The 24,078-nt window shown below is 38.9% G+C and overlaps 1 protein-coding gene across 6 annotated transcripts in view; it reads left to right on the top strand.

The window, feature by feature from the left end:
- Positions 1-24,078, top strand: part of LOC117534740 (zinc finger protein 239-like) — a 311,675-nt gene that overhangs the window by 184,455 nt on the left and 103,142 nt on the right. The window contains exons 1-4 of one of the 6 annotated variants that reach the window (XM_034198996.1): positions 8,627-8,938; positions 9,358-9,425; positions 13,325-13,446; positions 16,963-18,718. In XM_034198996.1, the coding sequence (XP_034054887.1) occupies positions 13,444-13,446; positions 16,963-17,745 (786 nt within the window). In that variant the 5' untranslated portion in view covers positions 8,627-8,938; positions 9,358-9,425; positions 13,325-13,443 and the 3' untranslated portion in view covers positions 17,746-18,718. Of the gene's footprint in view, positions 1-8,008; positions 8,028-8,626; positions 8,939-9,357; positions 9,435-13,324; positions 13,447-16,962; positions 18,719-24,078 lie in introns of those variants that run through there. The other 5 variants (XM_034198994.1, XM_034198993.1, XM_034198992.1 and 2 more) reach the window with 5 other exon arrangements.

The following is a 24,078-nucleotide window of genomic DNA, read 5'->3' as shown; positions in this document are numbered from 1 at the left end:
CTATCACGGGGTTTGTCAAGCGAAGCGGAGAGAATACTTACTTCCGGGTGTAATATTCTGTAAAGCAAATGAGCTGCTCCGACCCTCGGTCCTGACATACTCCAACTTGTGTTTATTAATCAAACAAATAAATAAACACAAGGATAATTATGTGTTATTGTTGAGTAAATGGAGAATTGCACAGGGGAAAATAACGTATCTATGCCACAATTTTAGATGCGGATTTTGTTAAACTAATACGTTTGCGCTGTGGACCAACACTATACATTGACGGGGAAGGGGGTAGCAATAAAGATAACACCATTAAACAGTTACACAACATAACAGAAATAATATCGATAGCAGCATCCCTAGCAACCACCTTGGTGACAATGAAAACGTTGTATAGACACCATTTCCTGAAGTAATCTTCGTAATAACTAGCAAACTAAAGATCATGTGCATCCACTGCACACATAATCTGAAATAACAACTCATATTTCTAGCATCAAATGACATCAAAACGCATTTTAATGGCCAAACTAACTTTAAAATAGGCATTTTACACCGAGAATAAAACGAAGTTCGGCCATGTTTTTTTTTCTGCAGGGAGAAATTTGAAGATCATGTGACATAGACGCCAGCCATTGGAATGAATGGTGAAAAAAAACGTAGGGATCTTACAATTTCAGAGGCGTTTTTGTAGAAATACTACGTCCTACGTTGTGGACCAACGTAGTTATTACACGTTTTTTTGTGAGACTGGGTTGGAATTGCTTGAAGTGCAAAGTCAGATTGCTGCGCAGACAGCAAAAGTCACAGTACTCAGAAACAGAGGGTCTGACATAGGATACTTGATTCCATCTACACATATTGATGATGCATCAAGAACTGGCCCTGGCTTTGTGATGTTCTCAGTGATTTCTCTCTGAACATTCAAAGGGAAACAGGCAAGCAAAACTGGTGAAACCGGTAAGATCTCAAATGCTCACTGTAGGCCGCAAGGTGAACCTCGAAAAGTCCTTTAGAAAATAAATCCCGCTCCACAGAAGTGGAACTACATAATATTTAGTTCATAAAAAAGAACGAGTCATGCTTATCCACCAAAGAAAAGTTCGTCGCTAAAATTCCTGTCAATTCTTCTAGGCACGTAATTATTGGCTGAACTAGTGCCTTCAAAGCGTAATAATATCTTGGTCAAAAGTAGTGCCACGGTTTGTCACGTGATCGTGCTACACCAATTGGGTAGCTGCATATTGTCAACAGAAGTGAAAGACGGCCGCCTACATGGTTACGCTAAACCAGACCAAATGGATTCTAAACAGTGCTGTATGCTTGTTTTATGTCATGTTTTGTCATATGTCTTAATACATCACTAAGTCCGAGGTATTTGCGTTATATACGCGGTATTTGTGAGAGGTTTTACTATCTGGGAACAGAGTTGACCATCGAATCAACATTGGCTAGCAGCATTTATCAGCCAACTCCAGCTACAACAACATTCCTGGACTACCATGTTCGCATCGCTAGGTTCATTGGCTGAGCTCGTGGATTATTCCATTAGACTGAGGACTTTTTGTCTGTCTGTCTGTTGTTATTGTTACCATGTACACGTTAAATGCACTCTTGAAATAAACATGACTTGATTTCATACATAGCTGCGTCCAAGAAGAAGGTTAACTTGTTACGTTAAGTAATTTAGATCAATAAAATGCAGTACTTATACCAATGACCATTGATTCATTTATTTACTCATTCATCATATAATAATTTGATGAATTGCATTATTATTATTATTATTATTATTATAGATTATTATTATAGATATATATAGATTATTATTATAGATATATATATATAGATTATTATTATAGATATATATAGATTATTATTATAGATATATATATAGATTATTATTATAGATATATATAGATTATTATTATAGATATATATAGATTATTATTATAGATATATATAGATTATTATTATAGATATATATAATATATATATATATATTATAGTATTATTATTATTATTATTGTAATATGATAATATTGTATTTGTAACTTCACAATCAATGCCACCGTTGTAAGCTTGTCCTGTACGTATTCCATCTTGTATTGGTAAAATAATCAACCTTTTCGTGCTTCACAGACGTAATATGCATGTAACAATGTTTGTGTGTTGATAATTTTGACTTTTTGAGACTTTCTGGTGCGTTTTCCTCGTCCCCGCTACTCGATGAAACCATGGCGGTCGCCATTTTTTTCCAAATCTGTTTGTTGATAACATGGTTGATACCGGTATATGCAGCTACCCAATTGGTGTAGCACGATCACGTGACGGACCGTGGCACTACTTTTGATCAAGATATTATTACGCTTTGAAGGGACTAGTTCAGCCAATAATTACGTGCCTAGAAGAATTGACAGGAATTTTAGCGACGAACTTTTTTTTGGTGGATAAGCATGACTCGTTCTTTTTTATGAACTAAAGATTGTGTAGTTCCACTTCTGTGGAGCGGGATGAAACGATAACAGGGTTCACCTTATGGCCTACTGTACCATGCTGTCATTTTGTGGCACCTGCTCTATAACAGTGTCCCTCTATGTCTCTGTTTAAGATGTCAGAGTTGAATGACGTCCTGCAGTTATCTGTATAGAGAGGCGAAGTCCCTCCCCTTGGAGCCTCCATGGGACCTTATTTCGGAAAAATTATACATTGAAGTCAATGGGGAGAGAAAGATTATCTTTCGGTGCCGTTTGAATTGTGCCACGAATTACACATATGATGTTTGTCAATCTTAAACAATCATTTCCATGTAAAAAAGTCACAGTTTGTCGTAAAACTGTTGAAATATAAGACTATGAAAAATACGCAACTAGAAAGACTACAAATCCCAGATCCAATTCTGTGTCGCGTAAGTGATGTCATAGGCGTTAATGCTCCAAGTGGTTGCGACTCGCAATTAAAGCAAAGAAGAAGAAGAAGATGTCATAACTGATTTATTCCTCCTAATATAAGAGATTGCTAAAATAAATTTACTTTTACAAGATGCCTGTGTGTTTTGTACCAGGTTGTAATCACAACAGTAATCATACCTCTTGCTCGTTCTATCACTTCCCGTCTGATGAAAGGACCAGGAGTCGCTGGATCAAACATATCAGGTAATATACATGTTGTGCATGGAACATAGTCAAGTTAGCTACCTAGCTAGTAGCAAGCACGTTAGTTAGCATTACATTACTTAGCCTTGTCATGAAGTAAACCAAAATGTTAAACAGTAAGAGTAGTCATTATGGTAAGTATTTCGTATTTCGTGAAACATTTTAAGAGTAGCCTACTGCCCCCCTCCACCGGGTGCTAAGGAGGCAGTAGGTGCTATGCTAACGCTACGTGAACGTGTTTCATTGTGATGATAGTGAGGGTGAGTCAATCTGTTTGTTGGCAAGACAGTAGTTGAGTGATTACTGAGAGAAAATTATTCAAAGAGATCATTATTCAAAGTGTTGTTACTGACCTTTTTCTCTTTTATTTTCTTTACCTCACCTGTAACTCTGCTGAGACCTTGAGGAACATGCACACTGGACTGACCTGCTCTGGCAACCTGATTTCCACTGTACGTATTTGGTTATGGTATATTATTTATATACATCAAAGGCACAATGCACCCCCCAGAGACACACATGTATTGAGTGTGATATTTTGCATAGGTCATGTGAAATCATCTTTACACACTTGAAAACTGTAGGAGCGGCAACTTGTTTTGAAAATTGAATTTTTGATATCCGATAATAAAGTTGATCTTTTTTCTTTATTCTTCTCTCTTCCCAGCTCCATCCATCACCATTCTCTGTTCCTGCAGGTCCTGCTTGCTAATCAATGCTCATATCTTTTTAAACAATTACAAATAAAGTCAATGTATTGTATGACATGAAGTTGTGCTTCATTCGGAGTCAATAATAAATTCATTCTGCCTTCAAGTGCACAATGATTGTGGACTGCACCAACATCCATGTAGCTGCCCCCCAGTAAGATGAACCAAGCAAAGTTGACATACTCAACATACAGCTGTGCTCTTAAGTTTACATGAAACATTTGTGAAATATTGGTAATTATTTGGAAAAAATGACTGATGATGGAGAAAACTTTTCTTATTTAGGAACAGTGGTCAGTTGAAGCCATTTATCACTACATATATGTGTCACACATTAAGAGCTCTGTCTTACTTCCTCGCTCTTGGTCCTCTTCTACCTGGAAATAAAGACAACCAAAACACACACAAGCTGAATGTTAAAAGTGCTTCACAAGATAAATAGAAGAGTGCAGACTGTTTAAACTATGGGTAGGGGGACTATTTGGCAGGTTTAAATGATTATTAGTAATTAATTATATCATTTTCTCATTGTAGACGAGCAGACAGGGAGCCAGATGAGAAATGCAGAATATGCAGCTGCCATTTTCCACATGGAAAAGACAAAGGGCCAAGTTTATTTGGGTGAACAAAAGAGAAAGGGAGCTTAGCTGTAAATCAGTCCACCGACCAGCTACACCAAAGGGCCTGAGTCTGCAGGCACTGACCCCGAACCCTCCAGCGTGCAGTCCTCAGACACCGACGCCGAACCTGGACCCTGCAGCGTGCAGTCCAGTTGTTCCGAATACCTGGCAGGGGATAATTGTGAATGGCAAAATATTCAGCAGCAGGCTTACCTGATGATGTCATCCGAATGGAAACAGGGCTTCCTGATCAGGCCATGTTTAAAAGGGTGGCAGGCCATGTTTAGAACATGGCCAGCTCTTTTCACAGAAAGCCAGGTTTGTTTGTCCTTTTGTGTTCTAAATGTAATGTTCATAAAATGTAGTTATATCCTCATACCTACTTAAATATCTGATTTTATTAAGATATTACTGCGAGAAGTGCACAGAGGCATCTTGAAAAATCAGATGGTGAAGCAAGCAAAAGCTGTCTAAATAAAAAATGCACTTATTTGTTTCACCAAGGACGATTTTATTTGACAGTTTTACATGGTTTGTTCTCTTTTGTGTTTCAGGTTTATTGCGAGTTCAACAGAGGGGTGGGGGGAAATCTCAAGGACAACTTCTTCGATGCACTTGAACGTTTCTCTCCGAGCCTGATGGACCTCTTTAGAAAGAACATGGGTGTCACTGGCCAATTTCTGTCTGAGCTTTTACGTCAAACAAAGGTGGGTTTACTTAACATCTGTCTACCCAATCTCTTTCCTCTCTCCTTGTTCCTCTTCTGTCCCTTTGACTTCCTTCTCATCTCTTATTTTCTCTCATTTGCTGTTCTCTGTCTTCTCCTCTTGTCCTGTCAATTTAATTTCATCTTTTCATGTGTCATTGTTTCCTCTTTTCCCTTGTTCATTTTGCTTGTTTTGTCTCCTATTCTATTCTTTGGTCAAGAAGAAGTTATGGAATTCTGTTCTCTCCCTTTTCTATTCTCTCCTATCATGTCATCTCCTTGTGTCCTCTCCTTTACTTTCAAGTATATTTGCAATAAAGTAATTGTGTAGATTTTGTAGAATGTATTTGATGAATATATGACCATTCTTTGTTATCTCCACTATATTCCAGACCACTGAGCCAACAGACATCAGATGCCTTTGTGTTCGGGGACTGCCAATCATCTTGGGGGATGAGCCTTCTGCCTTCTTCAAGACCTGCACCGTAAGTTACTTTAACCCTTGTGTTATGTTCACATTTGGCACTCTTTGGTAATGTTCGGGTGAAATTGACCCGGGACATTATTCAGGGTTTAAAAAAAATACGGAACTAAATTTAACTTACACAATTCCTTATATATATTGTCTTTAACCAATCCACCAACAATATAGATGAAATAGGATTAGTTTTTTTAAATACTCTTTGCTAGATAAAATTGAACAATGGAAGTGTCCATAAAAATGTAATTTATGTAAGAAAAAATAATAATCAAAGCCTTCGAGGAAATATAGCAATTTAACGGCAATTGAAACAAAAGAACCACACATCCAAAAGTATTTGGATGTGAAATATCTATAGATGATGAAACATCCATATAAATGACATAGAATAGATATAAACACAAAGCAAATATAAACAATTAACAGTCACTATTCATAAAATACAGTATATCCGAAAAATATATATATTTTGGCCATTTTGCTGGTAGATAATTGTAGTTCTGCACTATACACTGTAATGTGAGGTTATGTGTCTGTTTAGTCCTTCCTCCGGCAATCCGGCATGCAGGTGCGAGGGGTACAGTGTGAGAAAATATGAAATGTTTATACATTTCTGGAAGATCTAAAATGTTTATAATGTTCTGGAATAGTTCTGTGCACACACTACAAAGGGTGAAAATCAAGGGGAAACAGGATCAAACAGCTTCTGTGAGTGTGTGTGTGTGTGTGTGTGTGTGTGTGTGTGTGTGTGTGTGTGTGTGTGGTGTGTGTGTGTGTGTGTGTGTGTGTGTGTGTGTGTGTGTGTGTGTGTGTGTGTGTGTGTGTGTGTGTGTGTGTGTGTGTGTGTGTGTGTGTGTGTGTGTGTAAAAATTAAAACAATTCCACATGTCCTTCACTATAAATAAGCCCCATGGAGTTTCAGGTTGAACAAAAATATCCTTATATTTTTTTTTACTCATTGAAAATGGAAATCGGGTCAATTTCACCATATCACCAAATATGTTGTAGGTGAATAATGAAGATTGTCTGCAACAAATGTTCACAAATTCATGGCAGCCAAGCTACATACAAAACCATATTATGTGCACAATTTGCAACTAGTACTTGTAATGTACAGATCCAGTTATGTCGTCTGACGTAAGGCATATTTAAGGCCCATATTGTCCTTTTATTTATTACTTTTGGTTTTTATGTTGTATGATGCTTTTCATTATAAACAATGGAAGCTACTTTTTGGTGGAGGATGTAGAATTATCTGTCAATCTCTTTATTTCTCTGTTAAGATGCGGCTGTTAAGGAGGTGTACAGTCAAACTCCACTGTGTCGGAGAAAATCCTCAGCTCAACCCATCCAGTGTGGCAATCGTCTTGGAGGGGAATGTGGTGATGGGTGCACCGGCTAACCTGCCTCAGGCCTTCTTTGTCCTGTTCGGACTCATTAATGCCCTGCAACTTTCCACTTTGTTCAGCAGGTGATGTTAAACCTTGGTAAAGTTGAGCTAGCACTCAAAATTCAGACTTTGAGAAATCAGCTTACATTGTGAAACGGGGTTCTGAAAAGTTGGCTACTGTTACATATGGCAAGTATTTAGGCTTCAATATTGCATTGTCTGTCTGCAATTGAGGAGTGGATGTCAAGCAACTTCCTACAGCTCAATGCATCAAGTCTTGATCTCAGCGGCTGATAACATCGCCTCTAAAGTAGCAAGACACCTGGGTTCATTTAGTGGTAACGTTAGGGCAAACATCAAAAACCTTGGTGTAACCTTCGATCAGTCTGTGCTACTAGACAAACACATCAAACTCCTGACCCGTACCAGTTTTTTCCACCTCAGGAACATTACCAAGCTCAGGGGCTTTCTATCCAATGCAGAACTGGAGATGGCTATCCATGCCTTTATTTCATCTCTGCTTGATTACTGTAATGCTCTGTTCTCCTGCCTCAACCAAACATCAATAAACCGGCTACAACAGGTTCAAAATGCTGCAGCCAGATTACTCACTCGGTTAAAAAAAACATGCCACATCACTCCGATCCTTTCTGCCCTGCACTGGCTCCCTGTCCATCTCAGAACCCAATGTAAGATATTGGTTTACACATATAGAGCTGTCCATGGCCAAGCCTCAGCCTACATTAACGACCTTATCCACCCTCACAGGACAACCCGGGCCCTGAGGTCCTCCGAGCAAGGCCTCTTAAGGGTGCCCCGAACCAGGCTAAAAACTAAGGGGGACCTTGCCTTTGAGGCGGTGGCCCCTATGGAATGAACTCCCCCATAAACTGAAAGCCTCTGTCTCAGTGGAGGTTTTTAAGGGACAGCTAAAGACTCACCTTTTACGACAGGCTTTTGGGGCGTCGGAGGAGGTGAGATTGTAACTGTTTTTCATTGGTGCTTTATCCTACCTTTTACTGGATGTGTTTTATGCCTTTTGTTCTACATTTTATAGTTGTATTTTGTGTATTGTGTACTGTATGTAATGCACTTTGTACATTCGTGTTGAGAAGGGTGAATAAAGTTTTACTTACTTACTTTATTTTTATTGTTTTATTAAAACATATTTTTTAATATTACAAATCTTTATATGTTATTTTTTAAGTTTATTATTTTATTAGTTATTAAATTCACAAGCTAAGACTTTAGTTCCACCTGGAGTAAATTCGCAAGCTACCCTGCAAAATACAAAGTCATATAGCTGCACCTTCACCTGCTTTGATAACACTTTAATGATTATTATAATCAAAACATATATATTAATACAAACGTATTATTACAAACAAAAACATTTTCCACAACTTTTAAAACCCGTCTGACCCGTCTCATCCTTATATATCTATTATTAATAATATTGTAATTATTACTTATTTTAATAGCGGTAGTTTTTTTAATTGTTTCACCACAGGGGGCAGTGAAATGATGTTTAAAATAAAAACTAAAATCCCACGATGCATTGCGGCGATCTGTTTCTAGCTTCCGGTCCTCAGAAGCTACACGTTGCTAGCAGACGTTGATGCAGATGTTATACCGAATGTAATGTGTTTAAGAGACTTTTAAAACACATACAAAGAGTTAGTTTATCCTTGAAGGGTGATTTATCCGTGCTTTCATCCGTTAAACCGTGTTTTTGTTGCCTCCCGTTCTTTGTTCGTAGCTTTTTATACCACGTGGCTGATCGGTAAACATAAGTAAAGGCATTAACGGGAGATTAGTGTGTTTAACGGCAGTGTTTTATCAAGGAGTAGAAAGACTGAAGAACCAGGACGAAGAGGAGAGAGAGGTAACATCCTTCAGTGTGTGTGTTTGTGTGTGTTAGTTTTAATGACTTTGTATGCTGCAGGGTAGCTTGTGAATTTACTCCAGGTGGAACTAAAGTCTGATTTAAGAGTTGATTATATTTCACACCATTAATGCAGATCTCTGCAGTAACTAACGGTATTAAATACATATAGTGGAGTAAAAGTACACCATTTACCTCTGAACTGTTCTAGAAGTACAGAGTAGCATTTACATGAAAATACTCAAGTAAAGTTAAAGTACCTCTAAATGGTACTTAAGTACAGTTCTTGAGTAAATGTACTTAGTTACTTCTCACCTCTGCTATGCACCTACGAAGTAGCGGTAGATTTGTTTAGTTGTGTCTGTCGGTTGTATTGAGTTGTCTTGTTTTGTGTCAGCTTTAGTTGTGTTGATTATTTCAGAGACACAGCCGGAGAAGGAGCACTGAGAGCAGCATGGAGGAGAACAAAAAGACCCCTGGAGCTCAGGTCAGTGTGGTCAGTGAGATGGCTATCCATGCCTTTATTTCATCCCGGCTTGATTACTGTAATGCTCTGTTCTCCTGCCTCAACAAAACATCAATAAACCGGCTACAACAGGTCCACAATGCTGCAGCCAGATTACTCACTCGGTCCAAAAAAACATGCCACATCAATCCGATCCTTTCTGCCCTGCACTGGCTCCCTGTCCATCTCAGAACCCAATTCAAAATATTGGTCTTCACATATAGAGCTGTCCATGGCCAAGCCGCAGCCTACATTAATGACCTGATCCGCCCTCATAGCACAAGCCGGGCCCTGAGGTCCTCTGAGCAAGGCCTCCTAAGGGTGCCCCGAACCAGGCTAAAAACTAAGGGGGACCGTGCCTTTGGGGCGGTGGCCCCAAGGCTTTGGTACAAACTACCCCAGAAAATAAAAGCCTCTGCTTCAATAGAGATTTGTAAGGGGCAGTTAAAGTGGCTATATGTTTTTTTTTGTTATCCTCTGGAGCAGAGAGAGGAGCTGTGGATTATTGTTATTGATTAATGCATACAGACACAATCTCATACCTTATTCACACCAACGCAACTCCGGTTCAAGCTCCGCGCTAGAGCTTTTCAGGTTAAGAACCGGTTCTTCGGTTTAGCTCCGGCTCTTTTCCAGTAGGGCCTGGCTCATTTCGTGACCTCTGCAGGCAGTGGCAAGTACTTCCGACATCTGCCACAGAGGCCACTGCTCCGTGGTATCTGTGGCAAGTACTTCAACGGGAGTTGCCACAAGATGCCAGAGTAAGAGAAGGTTTACTGCTCTGCCACTCGCCTTCTGTGGCAAATGCAGCTATTTAAACCCGTATTTATCGTGTAAAATGTCGCTGTTTAGTAGTGGTGCCCGATATTAGGAATTATGACGTCATCCCGATAAACCCGATAAAAGTATTAATAGCCCCGATAATATACAGTATATTTTTTGGGTAAAAAAAAGAAAAAATACTGCGGTGTGGGTGGATTGGGATGAGGGGCGCTTGTTTTTCACTCGGCTCCTCCCGTTGTGCCAGTACTGTGGTTTAGGAAGAGGGGAGTTTTTCACAAATCCTGCGCTCCCTAACTCGTGCCTGGCTGTGACGTAAATGGTGTGCGGCCGTGAAGCCAGGACCGTAAACAAACATGTCGTCGGTAGTATGGGACTATTTCAAAGTTTCAGAGTTAGATAGTTCGCTTGCTATTTGTATTAACAAATGCAGAAGTTCCACGAGGAGGGAAAAAGGCAACGAGCTATAATACTTCCAACCTGATTAGTCGCCTGAAACATCGGCATCGCTATGATGGGGTGTTAAAAGCGTACGAAGACGCCTGCGCTGCTAAACTAGCGGAGAATCCAAAGCCAGCTGCAAAGGCACCGGGGCTTTTACCTATCAACGAGGCTTTTGGAAAAGGCAAGAAGTTTGCCAGATTTGTTTGGGAAAAAAATAAATATGGTCAGTCAAAACTGTTCTTGGCTTTGTTTTGTTCATAGTAGTAATGCTCATGTCATTTGCTCACTACTAGTCTTTTTTTTACCACCAGGTGTGCAAAAACGACAGGTACAATTAATATATATATTATTATCGGTCTTGAGAAGCAGGAAGGTATCGGTTTCAAAAAACCAATATCGTGCATCCCTACTGTTTAGGCATGACTTTATCGAACTGATCTGTACACAGGACTGATGTGCGATCTCTATTTTTCAAAAAGATTATACATTATCATTTCTATTCAATTTTACTTGGAGCATAGTTTGCTAAAATAAACAAACGTGCTATATTTATGATGAAATATTGGCGAGTGCAACGCCCTTGGCAATTGTCGCTTCTTGAGGGGAGTTTCCACTGCTTGCTACGATAAACCAGGTGTATGACTAGTAAAGACAAATAATTAACAAATAAATATCTGTATTGACACAGCAACGTGTACACTGGTGTTATTAGACTTGGCTACAGACTTAGGGCAGCTGTAACTGATTGCAGTTGCCACTGCTAGTGAGATGCTAAGGTTTGCTTTATAAATTAGGCAAAGGACTTATATTTGCCCCATGCCTTCAGCAGCAGCAGGCCATTCACTTTGATTTGATCCCGTTATGAAATGTCATCATTTCGACAATAAATAAATGCTACATAAACGTTATCTTGCACGTTTTATCGAACCATCTCCGTTTCTAACATTCAATATATTTAAAAAGAGATCTCTCTCATCTGCGTGCGGGGGCGGGGCCTCACAGACATGCTGCTGTGCTGTGCACACAGTTCTGCCGGTAATGAATATTAGGATACATTTTGTGAGGAAACTTTTCCACCAATAATTCCAATAAGTATTCCAAAATGTATTCACTTCAGGTTTACGAAAGTAACTGTATTCGGATTAGTTGTTTTTCAAATGTAACGTGAGCTGAATACAGTTAGGCTACTTGATTTTTGTATTCTGATTACGTAACGCCGTTACATGTATTCCGTTACAACCCAACCCTGTGTACAGATCATCAGTCCTGTGTACAGATCAGTTCGATAAAGTCATGCCTAAACAGCGACATTTTGCGGTGCTTTTACTCTAGCCGGAACGTTTTTTGGTGCTTAAAACTAGTATTCATTTTGTCAGCTATTTAGTTTTAGTCTTAGTCCTTTGTTAAATTTCCGTTTTAGTCATATTTAGTCACCTTCATCCTGTTTTTATTTAGTCAAGTTTTAGTCTACTAAAAGTCTGAGCATTTTAGTCTTCTTTTAGTCGAAGAAAACTAATTATTTTAGTCTACTTTTTTCAATGAAAGTCTTTTTTAGTCATCAGATTATATAGAACATTTCAGTCAAAACTAGTCTAGCCAAAACCAATAATTTGTCATTTTAGCATATATAAATAAATAAGATTATATCTTGTCCTTATTTGATGAAAAACACAGGTTGAATGATTAAGAATGCAGCTTTGCAGAGTGTATCTGGTTTGTGGTGTTTTCACCAGCTGTGTTATGGCCACATTGCTTCCCTTCTGATGAAACAATGCATTCACTTTTTTTCTCTGCCTCATTGTAGCGAAAATGGGCCCAAATATCACGTTGTTTCTTTCTCCCAAGCAGTGGTGGCTTTAGACTTTTTCGTTGTCAGTCATTTTGACGGACAGGATCGTAACATTTCCGTCATAATCCATTATTACCCGTCGAGTGCACAATTTATCACTCACTCCTACTGACGGGGGGTTATTCGGTTAACGCGAGTGCGACCACTGCTCCCAAGCCCTGTTGTTGCCATTTTATTTTCTGTTAAATAAGGTTAGTTAGACCATGAGTTAGACCCGAGTCTTCCTGACAGTTCACAGTGTGCCGCTGCCCGGTGTAATTCAAATCTACCGCCGCGCGCAGTACAGACACACAGCTGCTGCCCTGCCGCAGCACCGGAAATGGAACTGCTGTGAGAAAAACTGACTATCAGAGATGTAACGTTATCTTTGATAATATTTCGTCTCCTCATTTTTCGTCAACGAAAGTAAAGAGAGATTTTGGCATAGTTTTTATTTAGTAAACTACATTTTCGTCTCGTCACTTTTCGTCAACGATGATTTCGTTGCAGTTATTGTTTACTGCCGTCGGTGCCGTCTCGTCATCGTCTCGTTTTCGTCATGGAAAAAAAGGTCGTTGACGAGCATATTTCGTCATTGTTTTAGTCAACAAAATTAACACTACTTGAAATTAACACTACTTGAAATGAACCGGATTCCGGTGTGAACAGGAAAACCCAGTGCTTTTCAAGCTCCAGCTCCGAACTGGCCCTGAAACACCGTTGGTGTGAATGAGGTAACAGATGTAAAGAACAACAGAATAATTTCTCTGCTCGGCCAAAAAGACCTAAGAGAGAGAAAACTAATTCTTTGTTTTGTCCTTTTGCACAGATATTCAATGTGCTCTTTCCATGACAGCAGGTGGTCAATCATTACACCCAGGTGTTTGTATGAAACTCCCTGCTTGATTTGATCTGTATGGATGACAATGGGGACTTTATGGGAGTCAGATGGTGAGCCAAAAACGATTTCCTAAGTTTTCATTGTTATCAGTCCTCTCAACCGCCTGATTACAGCCTGTTGGTGCAGCTCAGGGTCGTCTGTGTTACTAAGCAGAGATATTATTGCAGTATCATCAGAGTACTTAATTATGAATTGATGTGGTGTGTTGGTACGACAATCATCAGTGTAGAGCAGGGGTGCCCAACCAGTAGATCGCGGGGAGATTCCCAGTCGATCGCGAGATGTGTCTAAAAATAGAACAATATTCTGTTTTATCGTTAATGTCCTATAACATAATCTTCCTGTGCCAGAATAATGCACTTGAACGCATCAAAGCTTTGTGATTGGCCGGCGTGACCCCATGTGTCGGGGCGTGGCTGATGGGCAGTGGGCAGTGCACTAGTTTGCTGACATTGTCTGTGTCAACAGGAGTGACAGTCCGCACACACACAAGACCGCAATTATGGCAGAAGCAAAAAAGCCCAAAATATATAATTTTCACTCCGAGTGGGAAGATGATTATCAGTCCATCTGTCTCATTTGCAATGCGAGCGTAGCTTTATCGAAGGTTAATTTAGAAGCGGCATTTCAAAACAGTGCACAAACGCTACGAGACTAAATTCCCTCCTAATTCTGCCCTACGCTCCCAAAAGGGGAGGGGCCTGAAACAACACTGTTGTGTAACTTCAGTTAAATACTTGTATGTGTGTAGATTAGAAAGAGGTAAAATAAAGGATCTGCAGTATTTTATGAAGTATTGATCGTACAAAGGTCAGTTTTATACAAGTAGAAGTGTTTATTTACCTGGCTGTCAGTAATGGCTATGCCTCTCTATTTGGACTGGTAGATCTCGGCAGACTGGCACCTTTAAAAGTAGCTCTCGGTTCACAACAGGTTGGGCACCCCTGCTTTAGAGAGTAGGGGAAGGCAAGTTTATTTATATAGCACCTTTCAAAGTGCTTTACAAAATGAAAGACATTAAGAAATGGCATTTAAAATCAGTCATTAAAAAGAAAAGATAATAAAAGAAACATTAAAAGAAAAAATACATGGATAAAAGTTACAGTGCAGTCTAAGATATGAATAGTTACATTTAAAAGCAGCAGCAAAAAGAAAAGTCTTCAGCCTGGATTCTGACTCTGGGGACAGAAAGCTGACCAGTCCCTGAAGACCTGAGAGATCTGGATGGTTCATAATTTAGCAGGAGGTCAGAAATGTATTTTGGGCCTAAAACATTCAAAGCTTTATAAACCAGCACCAGTATTTTGAAATCTATTCTTTGACACACAGGAAGCCAGTGTAAAGACTTCAGAACAGGAGTGATCCACTTTCTTAGTGTTAGTGAGGACTCGAGCAGCGGCGTTCTGAATCAGCTGCAGCTTTCTAATAGATTTTTTTAGTGAGACCTGTGAAGACACCATTGCAGTAGTCGAGTCTACTGAAGATAAAAGCATGGACAAGTTTTTCCAAATCCTGCTGTGACATTAGTCTTTTAATCCTAGATATATTCTTTAGGTGATAGTAGGCTGATTTAGTAACTGTTTTAATGTGACTGTTGAAACTCAGGTCAGAGTCCATGACTACACCTAGATTTCTGGCTTTATCTGTTGTTTTGAACATTGCAGACTGAAGCTCAGCGCTAACTTTTATACGTTCTGCCTTGGCTCCAAAAACCATTACCTCAATTTTATCTTTCTTTAATTGGAGAAAGTTCTGACACATCCAGTCATTGATTTGTTCAATGCACTTACTCAGTGTTTGAATTTGAGCATAGTCTCCTGGTGAAATGGTTATGTACATGTGTGTCATCCGCATAGCTATGGCACCCAGTTTAGAACTGTTGATGAAAGTCCCACCCAGTTTTCCAGTCGGTCTAGTGATATGTTGTGGTCAACAGTGTCAAACGCAGCACTGAGATCTAATAAAACACTGAAGTTCTGCCACTGTCTGTGTTTAAGTGGATGTCATTGAAGACCTTTTCAAGAGCAGTCTCAGTGCTGTGGTTTGGACGAAAGCCTGACTGGAACACATCCAAACAGTTATTTAAATTCAAGAAATTACTCAACTGTTGAAAAACAACTTTTTCAATGATTTTACCTAAAGATGGGAGGTTTGATATGGGCCTGTAATTGTTCATTACTGAAGCATCTAGATTATTATTTTTAAAGAGCGGTTTAATGACTGCAGTTTTCAGGGCCTGTGGAAAAACACCTGAGTGAAGAGACTTGTTTACTATATGAAGTAGATCTGAGGCCATGCAATGAAAAACATCTTAAACATCATAACATCATAATATCAAGGCAGCAGGAGGAGGATTTCAGAAGTTGTTTAATGTCCTCTAGGTTTTTATCATTAATCTGATGGAATTGTGTCATGGTGTTTGAATTGATGTTAAGTGGACACACAGACAAAACATCTGCTGTACCTGATGCAGAGGCACTGACTGCTTGTCTGATTTTCTGAATTGTCAGTGAAGGAGGCAAAATCATTGCAGGCCCTGGTGGAAGTTCAGAGGCTACTGACACTGGGGGGGGTTTGTTAGTCTGTTGATGGTAGCAAACACGGCACAAGCTTTGTTTTTGGCAAAGATGTCAGAGAAGAGAGACTGTCTTGCATTTTTTTCAATTCCAAATGATAAAAGCCAAGTCTCTCTTTATAGATGTCAAAATGAACCTGGAGATTTGTTTTTCGCCACCTACGTTCAGCTTTTCGACACTCTTTTTTCTGTTCTCACGGTCATGGCCTTTCTCCATGGAGATATTTTCTTGCCAGACACTTCCTTTACCTTAGTTGGAGCAATGGAATCTAACATTTTTTATTTTTGAATCAAAATGATCTAATAGCTCATTCACTCAGATGTTAGCAAGGGCAAGTGTGGAAGAAAAATACTGAGTAAACATTTCCCTAGTACTTTCAGTTACATATTCAGTGTGAGAAAAGGTTTTTAGAGAGTACTTGTCCATGGACAAGTGAGTTTGGCAATTTACTTTACTCCGAATACATTTTTCACTTGTCCAGAATGGAAAACAATTGGGGCCACTGGAATCTTCTTCTTCGCCATCGTATTTTACATTTTCACACGGTTTTTACGACACCGCTAACGTAAGTGAGCGTTAAGATTTTACTGCATCACACATAGGGTTGGGTATGGTTTGGATTTTAACGATTCCGCTTCTGCTTTTCGATTCCGGTTATTTTCGGTACTCGATTCCGGTTCTTTGAGAGGGTAAAAATAAGTCCCATGACAAACTGGGAGAAAAATGTTAGTTCTAAGTGAGAGAGAGAGAAACCACAAACCACGGCCCGTAAAACTCAGATTTTTTTTAAACTGCCATATTATTTGCTTGCATTAGCATTAACCCAGTGCACCAACAGGGAGAGACTAATTTATGGCAACGCAAAATAAAACATGGGATTGGTGGAGTGATGAGGAGGTGTCGGCGCCTAAGTGAGTTTTTATTGTGTTAACTGTATGTATTTATGCTTTCTGGATTAACTTTCTCTTTTTCTCTGTCCGTCTGTTTTAGAAACCGAAAGGAAGAGAGAGACGTCACAAATGTCAGCAATGTGACAAATACTTTACAAAATCTGAAGGTTTAAAGGTGCACCTGCGTATTCATACTGGAGAAAAACCGTACAGCTGTGAAGAGTGTGGAACAACTTTCACTACATCAAGTAATCTAAAAAAACATCAACGTATCCACACTGGAGAGAAACCGTACAGCTGTGAAGAGTGTGGGAAAGCGTTCACTCAATCAGGTCATCTCAAAATACATCAAGTTATTCACACTGGAGAAAAACCTTACAGCTGTGAAGAGTGTGGGAAAACTTTCACTACATCAAGTGCTCTCAAACCACATCAACGTATTCACACTGGAGAAGAACCGTATTGGTGTGAATGGTGTGGGCAAACTTTCGCTAGATCAAGTGCTCTCAAAATACATCAACATATTCACACTGGAGAAAAACCGTACAGCTGTGAAGAGTGTGGGAAAACGTTCACTACATCATATCATCACAAAAAACATCACCGTATTCACACTGGAGAAAACCCGTATAACTGTGAAGAGTGTGGGAAAACGTTCACTTCATCACATGGTCTCAAAAAACATCTACGTATTCACACGGGAGAAAAACCATACTGGTGTGAAGAGTGTGGGGAAACATTCACTGCATCATTTAGACTCCAAAAACATCTACGTATTCACACTGGAGAAAACCCGTATAACTGTGAAGAGTGTGGGAAAACGTTCACTTCATCACATGGTCTTAAAAAACATCTACGTATTCACACAGGAGAAAACCCATAGTGGTAAGAGTGTGAGAAAACATTTTCTCAAAGTATTCACCTTAAAGTCCACGAGCGAATCCACACCGCATAGTTTTGAACAACTAAGCTAGCTGTTTCCTCCTCCTGATATTTTGAGAGCTGTATTGTTATATTTGAAGAGTCTTCCTGAATTGAAGTCTGACTAACAGACTTCAATTCACAGTCAGTCTCGTTGTATGTCCCTGGACAAGCCCTGAGGTCCTGCTCAGCTTTTTAAATATCCCTAAAATCCCCCAAAATAAAATGGGTGAGGCTTTTATCCACTACGCTCCCAAACTGTGGAACACCAGGAAATATCAGAGAGGCTCAGTGGACATTTTTAGACGCCAGCTAAAGACACATCTCTTTAGATTAGCTTTTTATTAGCAACCCCCCACTTTAAATGGTCTTTTATTCTTTATTATTTACCTACTTTTATCTTATTTTATTTGATAGAGGAAGGGTTTTATCTCATATTAGTTAGTTAACAGTTTCAATAGCAACATTTATTTTTACGTTGGCTCCTTTATATTTTAATCCTTTAACCTTTATTAGAATGATGACGTTTTTATTATTATACATTTTTAGTTTTTATTTCTGTTGTACCTATATGTTCACTTTATTTTATAGGGTTTTATATTGTTGCATCTATTCACTTGTCTTGTGTCTTATCTTTCCGAGAGAAATCATAATTTTTTTACTGTATCACATTTGTTATTGTCATACCTTTTACCTCCTTGTGTATCTTAAACTGTTACAATTTTATATTTTGCTGCGTGTAAAGGTCTTAACATCTGAAGGGACTTTCTTGTTTATTTTTAGCCTTGTTATTCCGTATATAAGATATCATATCCCCAGGGTTAAACTGCTAGCCTCGTTAAGCTGCATTGAAGGAAATTAATTTCACTGTTCATTCATCTGCAGAGTAGTTTCTCCAATAATCTGTTTGGTTAATAAAATCGTGTGACTTTAAACTTCTATTGTGATGTTTTTGATAGTTCCTGTTGAGTTGGCAGTCTGTTCTGGGTTGCAGTCAAATTGTCCAAAAATCAGCTCCTATCGTCTTTTCCTATCCACTATTCCTTGACATCAGAGTGAATGCCTTTAGTCATGTTTAGTCTGTTTTTATTAAAAAAGTACAGGCTGCATAGGTGTTCTCAGCCTTGGAGAAACTTGACATGTTTTGGTATGTGTCTGAACCTCTCTTTAGTGGTTCATTAATAAAACAGATATTTTGACGTGTGCCTACTTTGTTCATGTACTGTTGAGGTTAATTTCAGTGTGTGCTATAATGTATGGCACACACAGGTCAACTAGAGCCAAACTACTAGCTTATTGGTTATGAACAAGACTTCACTTTAAAATAGGGAACATGTTCTTAGATATAAATACCTAATTTTGAGTTATTTAGACTTTATTAAGACCTATAGTTTTATGTCTTGTTACATAAGAATAGATATTTATTAAGTGTTATTATGGGAGAATTACTATTCTTGTGCTACTACCTCCTTATTTGGCCCATATGGAGCAGAGCATATTAAGACCACAACTCATGTACAGCAACTTCCTTACTTGCAATAAATAAGCACTAATTAGAGGGTTATTGAGGAAACACTCAACTAATGGCTTATCACTTAGAATATGGCATTAATAGGTGTTGTATAATGACTAAAGAGCCAATATACTGCTAATATACATGTTAATTAACAACTAGTTGATGGTTAATTTGTGTACCTTAATATAAAGTGTAAAAAATCTCCACCTACTGCCTTTGTGTGTGTTGTCTGTGTGATTAGTTGAAATAACTCAAGAAAACCACAACGTTTTAAGTCAAATATATAAGAATGGAGATTATTATTAAAAACAGTCAGAGTAAAAGGTGATCTTTGTATGGCTCCATAAATCAAAAAAATACTGCATAAAGAATCCTTTCCTGCACCTTAAAGAAAAGGAAAGAAAGGAAAAAGTCCTAATAATTATATAATCCAAGAAAAAAATATATACATATTTGGAAAAAAAGTATTTTATAGAAAACATTTTTTATTAATACATATAAAATCATAATATTTTTTGGAAAATAAATGTAATATTCCCCAAAAATAACCTGCTGTCAGAAAATGATTTGTGATAATCAGAAGCAGAGTTTAATCTCTAAGAACATTTTAGAGGTTGTAATGTGTTGATGTAACTAGGGCTGTCAAACGATTAACATTTTTAATCAGATTAATCACAGTTTAAAAATTAATTAATCAGATTAATCACCATTCGAACTATGTCCAAAATATGACATTTCTTTATGTATATTGTTGTGAGAATGGAAAGATAAATGAAAGAAGGCGGATATATCCATTTAACATACAGTAGCCTATGTATGTATGTTTATTATAACATTGTTCTGTGTGTCAAAATGAAAGTCGGCCCACACACCTATCAATCATCAAACCGTGGGGTCTTATTTCATTACGTGTTGATTTCTATCAACACAGGGGGTGGGGGTGATCTAACCGCCTTCTGGAAAAGTTTCACATGTGCGTCGGTACGCAAATGCGCTTTGTGACACAAGTGACTGTAAGCATTTCAGATTGTTGCCGCGCATGCGTACCTGCGTACCAGTTATGTGCACCTACTACAGCAAAAGTATTCTCCGGGCCCTTCTCACTTCGGTTAAATGGATTCCTTGCGTCCCTCACTTGCGTCGTTTCCCTGCGACTAGTCCCTCCCACCAGGGAAGCATGGAGAGATGCAAGGAAACCACGAGAAGCAGGGAAATTAGTTTTAAGAGCAATGGGACGTCCTTTCCTCCGGAGCGTCACGTGAAGCGACTTCCGTTTGTGATGACGCTGCACAGCTGATCGTCTGACAGCAGCTTTGTTACATTACATTACATTGCATTTAGCTGACGCTTTTATCCAAAGCGACTTACAATAAGTACATTCGACCAGGAAGACACAACCTTGAAGAAAACAGAATCATATAAGTACATCAGGTTTCATAGAGCCAAACATTTCAAGTGCTACTCAACTGGCTATAGATAAGCCAGCCCTTTATCAGTATATAAGTGCTTTGTTAATAATTCTATCGCTCGAAGTGGAGTCGAAAGAGATTAGTTTTCAGTCTGCGCCGGAAGGTGTGTAAGCTTTCTGCTGTCCTGATGTCAATGGGGAGCTCATTCCATTTTGGAGCCAGGATAGCAAACCCACGTGTTTTTGCTGATGGGAACTTGGGTCCCCCTCGCAGCGAGGGTGCAGCGAGTCGTTTGGCTGATGCAGAGCGTAGTGCACGTGCTGGGGTGTACAGTTTAACCATGTCCTGGATGTACGAAGGGCCAGAACCATTCACAGCATGGTAAGCAAGTACCAGTGTCTTGAAGTGGATTCTAGCAGTTACCGGAAGCCAGTGAAGGGAGCGGAGGAGCGGAGTGGTGTGGGAGAATTTTTGTCCTCGTTATTTCCACACACACCCGCCTCTGTTAGCACACATTTACTGACACAAACATTTGTATCATCTGTTGTAGACCCAAATAAATCAAATCAAATAAGAACTCATTCTAAAAAAAATAAACGCCATTCTTCAAATGTATAAACGAACAATAGTTTGATTAATATTGATTAGAGTGCACAATAGAAATAGAATAATTCAGAGAAGAAAAAGAGATATATTATCTATCAAAACCCAGTTAGATTAACATTAATTGGATTGCACACTTTGTTTGTTTGTGTGGATATGTAGCACATTAACATTTTAATAGCACTTAATGACTGAATGGAAATGACAATAAATGAAAATGTAAAACGAAAAAAGCGATCATGAAAATGTTTCCAAAAAATGAAGAAAATTATTTTTGACCACTTTGTTGTTCAGATATTAGTGCTGGGGGGAAACGATTATTTTGAAAACGATTAATCGGGCGATTATTTGATCGATTAGTCGACTAATCGAACGATTATTTTTCTGTTGTTCAATTCATAAAAAACGTAATGTAAAAAAAACGTAATGTAAAATTTTTTTTTTTCACGATACTGTGTCTCAGGGAATCTTAATATTTAAGAACCTATTAATGTGTTATACCAGATTAACGGAAATAATCTCAGCTAACTGACGATACAAACCATGTTTACCAAAACAAAACACAAGTCTCATAAGAAGCATCTAAATGACCCCTGAGCGAAAAATGCTAACGGACATTGGCACAGATCTCAAGATAAAAGTACCCTTATTACTTATCGTAGCTGCACATACAAGATATCCGATTAAAGCTGAGACTCCACAGATTATGTAGGTACATAGTATCATCACTGAGTGATCCGGACTCGCGACAGGGGAAGCAAATACAGTCATCACAACACGTACCTTCACAGAGCTTCTAGGGAGATCGTCTCACCGCCGTAGCTGTCAATCTGATCAAAATACGTGTTCAATGGCATTCAAATGAGAAAAAACGCGGCTGAATCGGTTAATCCATAGGTTTTTAACGTCTATGTATAAAAAAATTATTGAATTTATAATCCATAATTCCATTTTAAATCGGAGAGCAAATGCTAGCTGCTAATGGTTGCCACCACAGCTAGCTGCTGCTTCCGGTCAAGCAGCAGTCTCAGTGAGATATAAATATATAAATATCTTTGCGTTTTGGACTAACTTTAAAATATTCCCATGCTTTTGAAGACCTGGGGCGAGATGTTTTCGTTTGAGGGCTTCGTGCGCAATCCTGTGAGGAGGAGTTGGTAGCCGTTTCAGTCTCCATTGTGTTAGAAGTGCGATTGCGAACTGCTTGTTGCTTTGGGTGACCCACGTGTGTGTGGCGTCATACAGTCTATGGTGGCGACGCGTCGACGCGGAAATATGTCGTCGACGATATTTTGTGCTACAGCACTATCAGATATATCACATATTTGTAACTAAATGATACATTAATTGAAACAAAACACGGTATAAACTGAGGAGTGACTCTCATGAGGTTCATGTGCTTTCTTCACTCCCCTGGGAAACTGCATCATGTCAAGAAGCATCAGATCAGTGCATGCACTGCATCGTCCAATCAGTGAGCGATACACAGTAAGGGGGCGGGGCGAGTGTCTGACCGAAGGATGGTCTGGTGGTTCCTCGATCCTCGCTCCTCGATCCTCGCTCCTCGCTCCTCCGGCAAAAATAAGGCCATTGGGACGCTACTCAAGATGGCGCAGACAAATCAACTTCCGGTGAGACCGAGACCGAGGAGCGAGGAAATGAAAAATAAGAGAAGTGAGAAGGGCCCTCCCTCGGGACAACACCACGCCGTTATAATGATTCTGATTGGCCAGAAGACATTATCAAAGATGTTCTATTGAGAAGACGATCACTACGTGACAAAAGTTTTCAAAACCGTTTCTGGTCTTCGGTATTTCCAGACAAGTGACTACTGAAATCAATCTTACTAACTGCTGTCTGTGCAATTTACTCGGCGCGAGTTGGCGGACTTTATTTTGCTTACTTTAACATCATTTTTCATGGTGGGGCTAAGCCATTTCTTGGTATGGGTGTAGCCTACCCCAGCCATACCCTGGCGCTGCCACTGGTGGGATGTATGGGGCGGGCCAGCGCCATATAGATAGAAGAGTTACGACAACGGAAGTCCAAAAACGGTTATCGTCACGTGGTTCATGTAGATGAGGATCGTTCCCCGGAAGTTCATGGCGGGCAATGTGAATGCATTGATAACAGGAGATAGAACTACGATTTTTGGTAATTATTAGTGAATAAAGGTTTTGATTTGCAATATTTATACAACAAATTGATATGTGTATGTATTTACATCAATATGTTTTTAAAAATAAAATAGAATTTGCTAATATTAAGTGATAATATTAGCAGTGGCGTTTTTATATGCACAATAGTGGTGGTGCACAAACAACTTAGATGTCTATAAGCTTCTGCAGTGAGGTTCATGGCTGGTGAGGCACTGGCACTGACTCTTCCGTTTTACAAATATTATATTTTGACCTAAATCAAAATATAATATTATTTTCAAAAGCTTTTTTTGTCTGATGCTTCAATTAATTTTAAACAGACAGTTCAACAAAAGCATACCCAACATTTTTAATTTTATCATTTAAATATTGAATTGTTCTCTCTTAGTAAGATCCCATTTTCAATAAAATTGCAGTCTTACCTTGACTTGAAGATGAAGTCCATTTGCCTATCCTTCTGGACAAAAATCTCTATTGCTTTTTTGTAAAAGTCCTCCTTATGTTCTTGTAGTTTCAAAAGTCTATCATAAATCTAATCTAATCAATAGATGTATGATTCGAAAATTATAAAAGTAGGGTAGACATGTGGATATTATCCGGCTGAACAA

Source organism: Gymnodraco acuticeps, unplaced genomic scaffold, assembly GCF_902827175.1.
Source record: "Gymnodraco acuticeps unplaced genomic scaffold, fGymAcu1.1, whole genome shotgun sequence".
Classification (NCBI taxonomy): domain Eukaryota; kingdom Metazoa; phylum Chordata; class Actinopteri; order Perciformes; family Bathydraconidae; genus Gymnodraco; species Gymnodraco acuticeps.
Note: the sequence above shows the minus strand (reverse complement) of the source record. Positions and strands in the feature narration are given on the sequence as shown.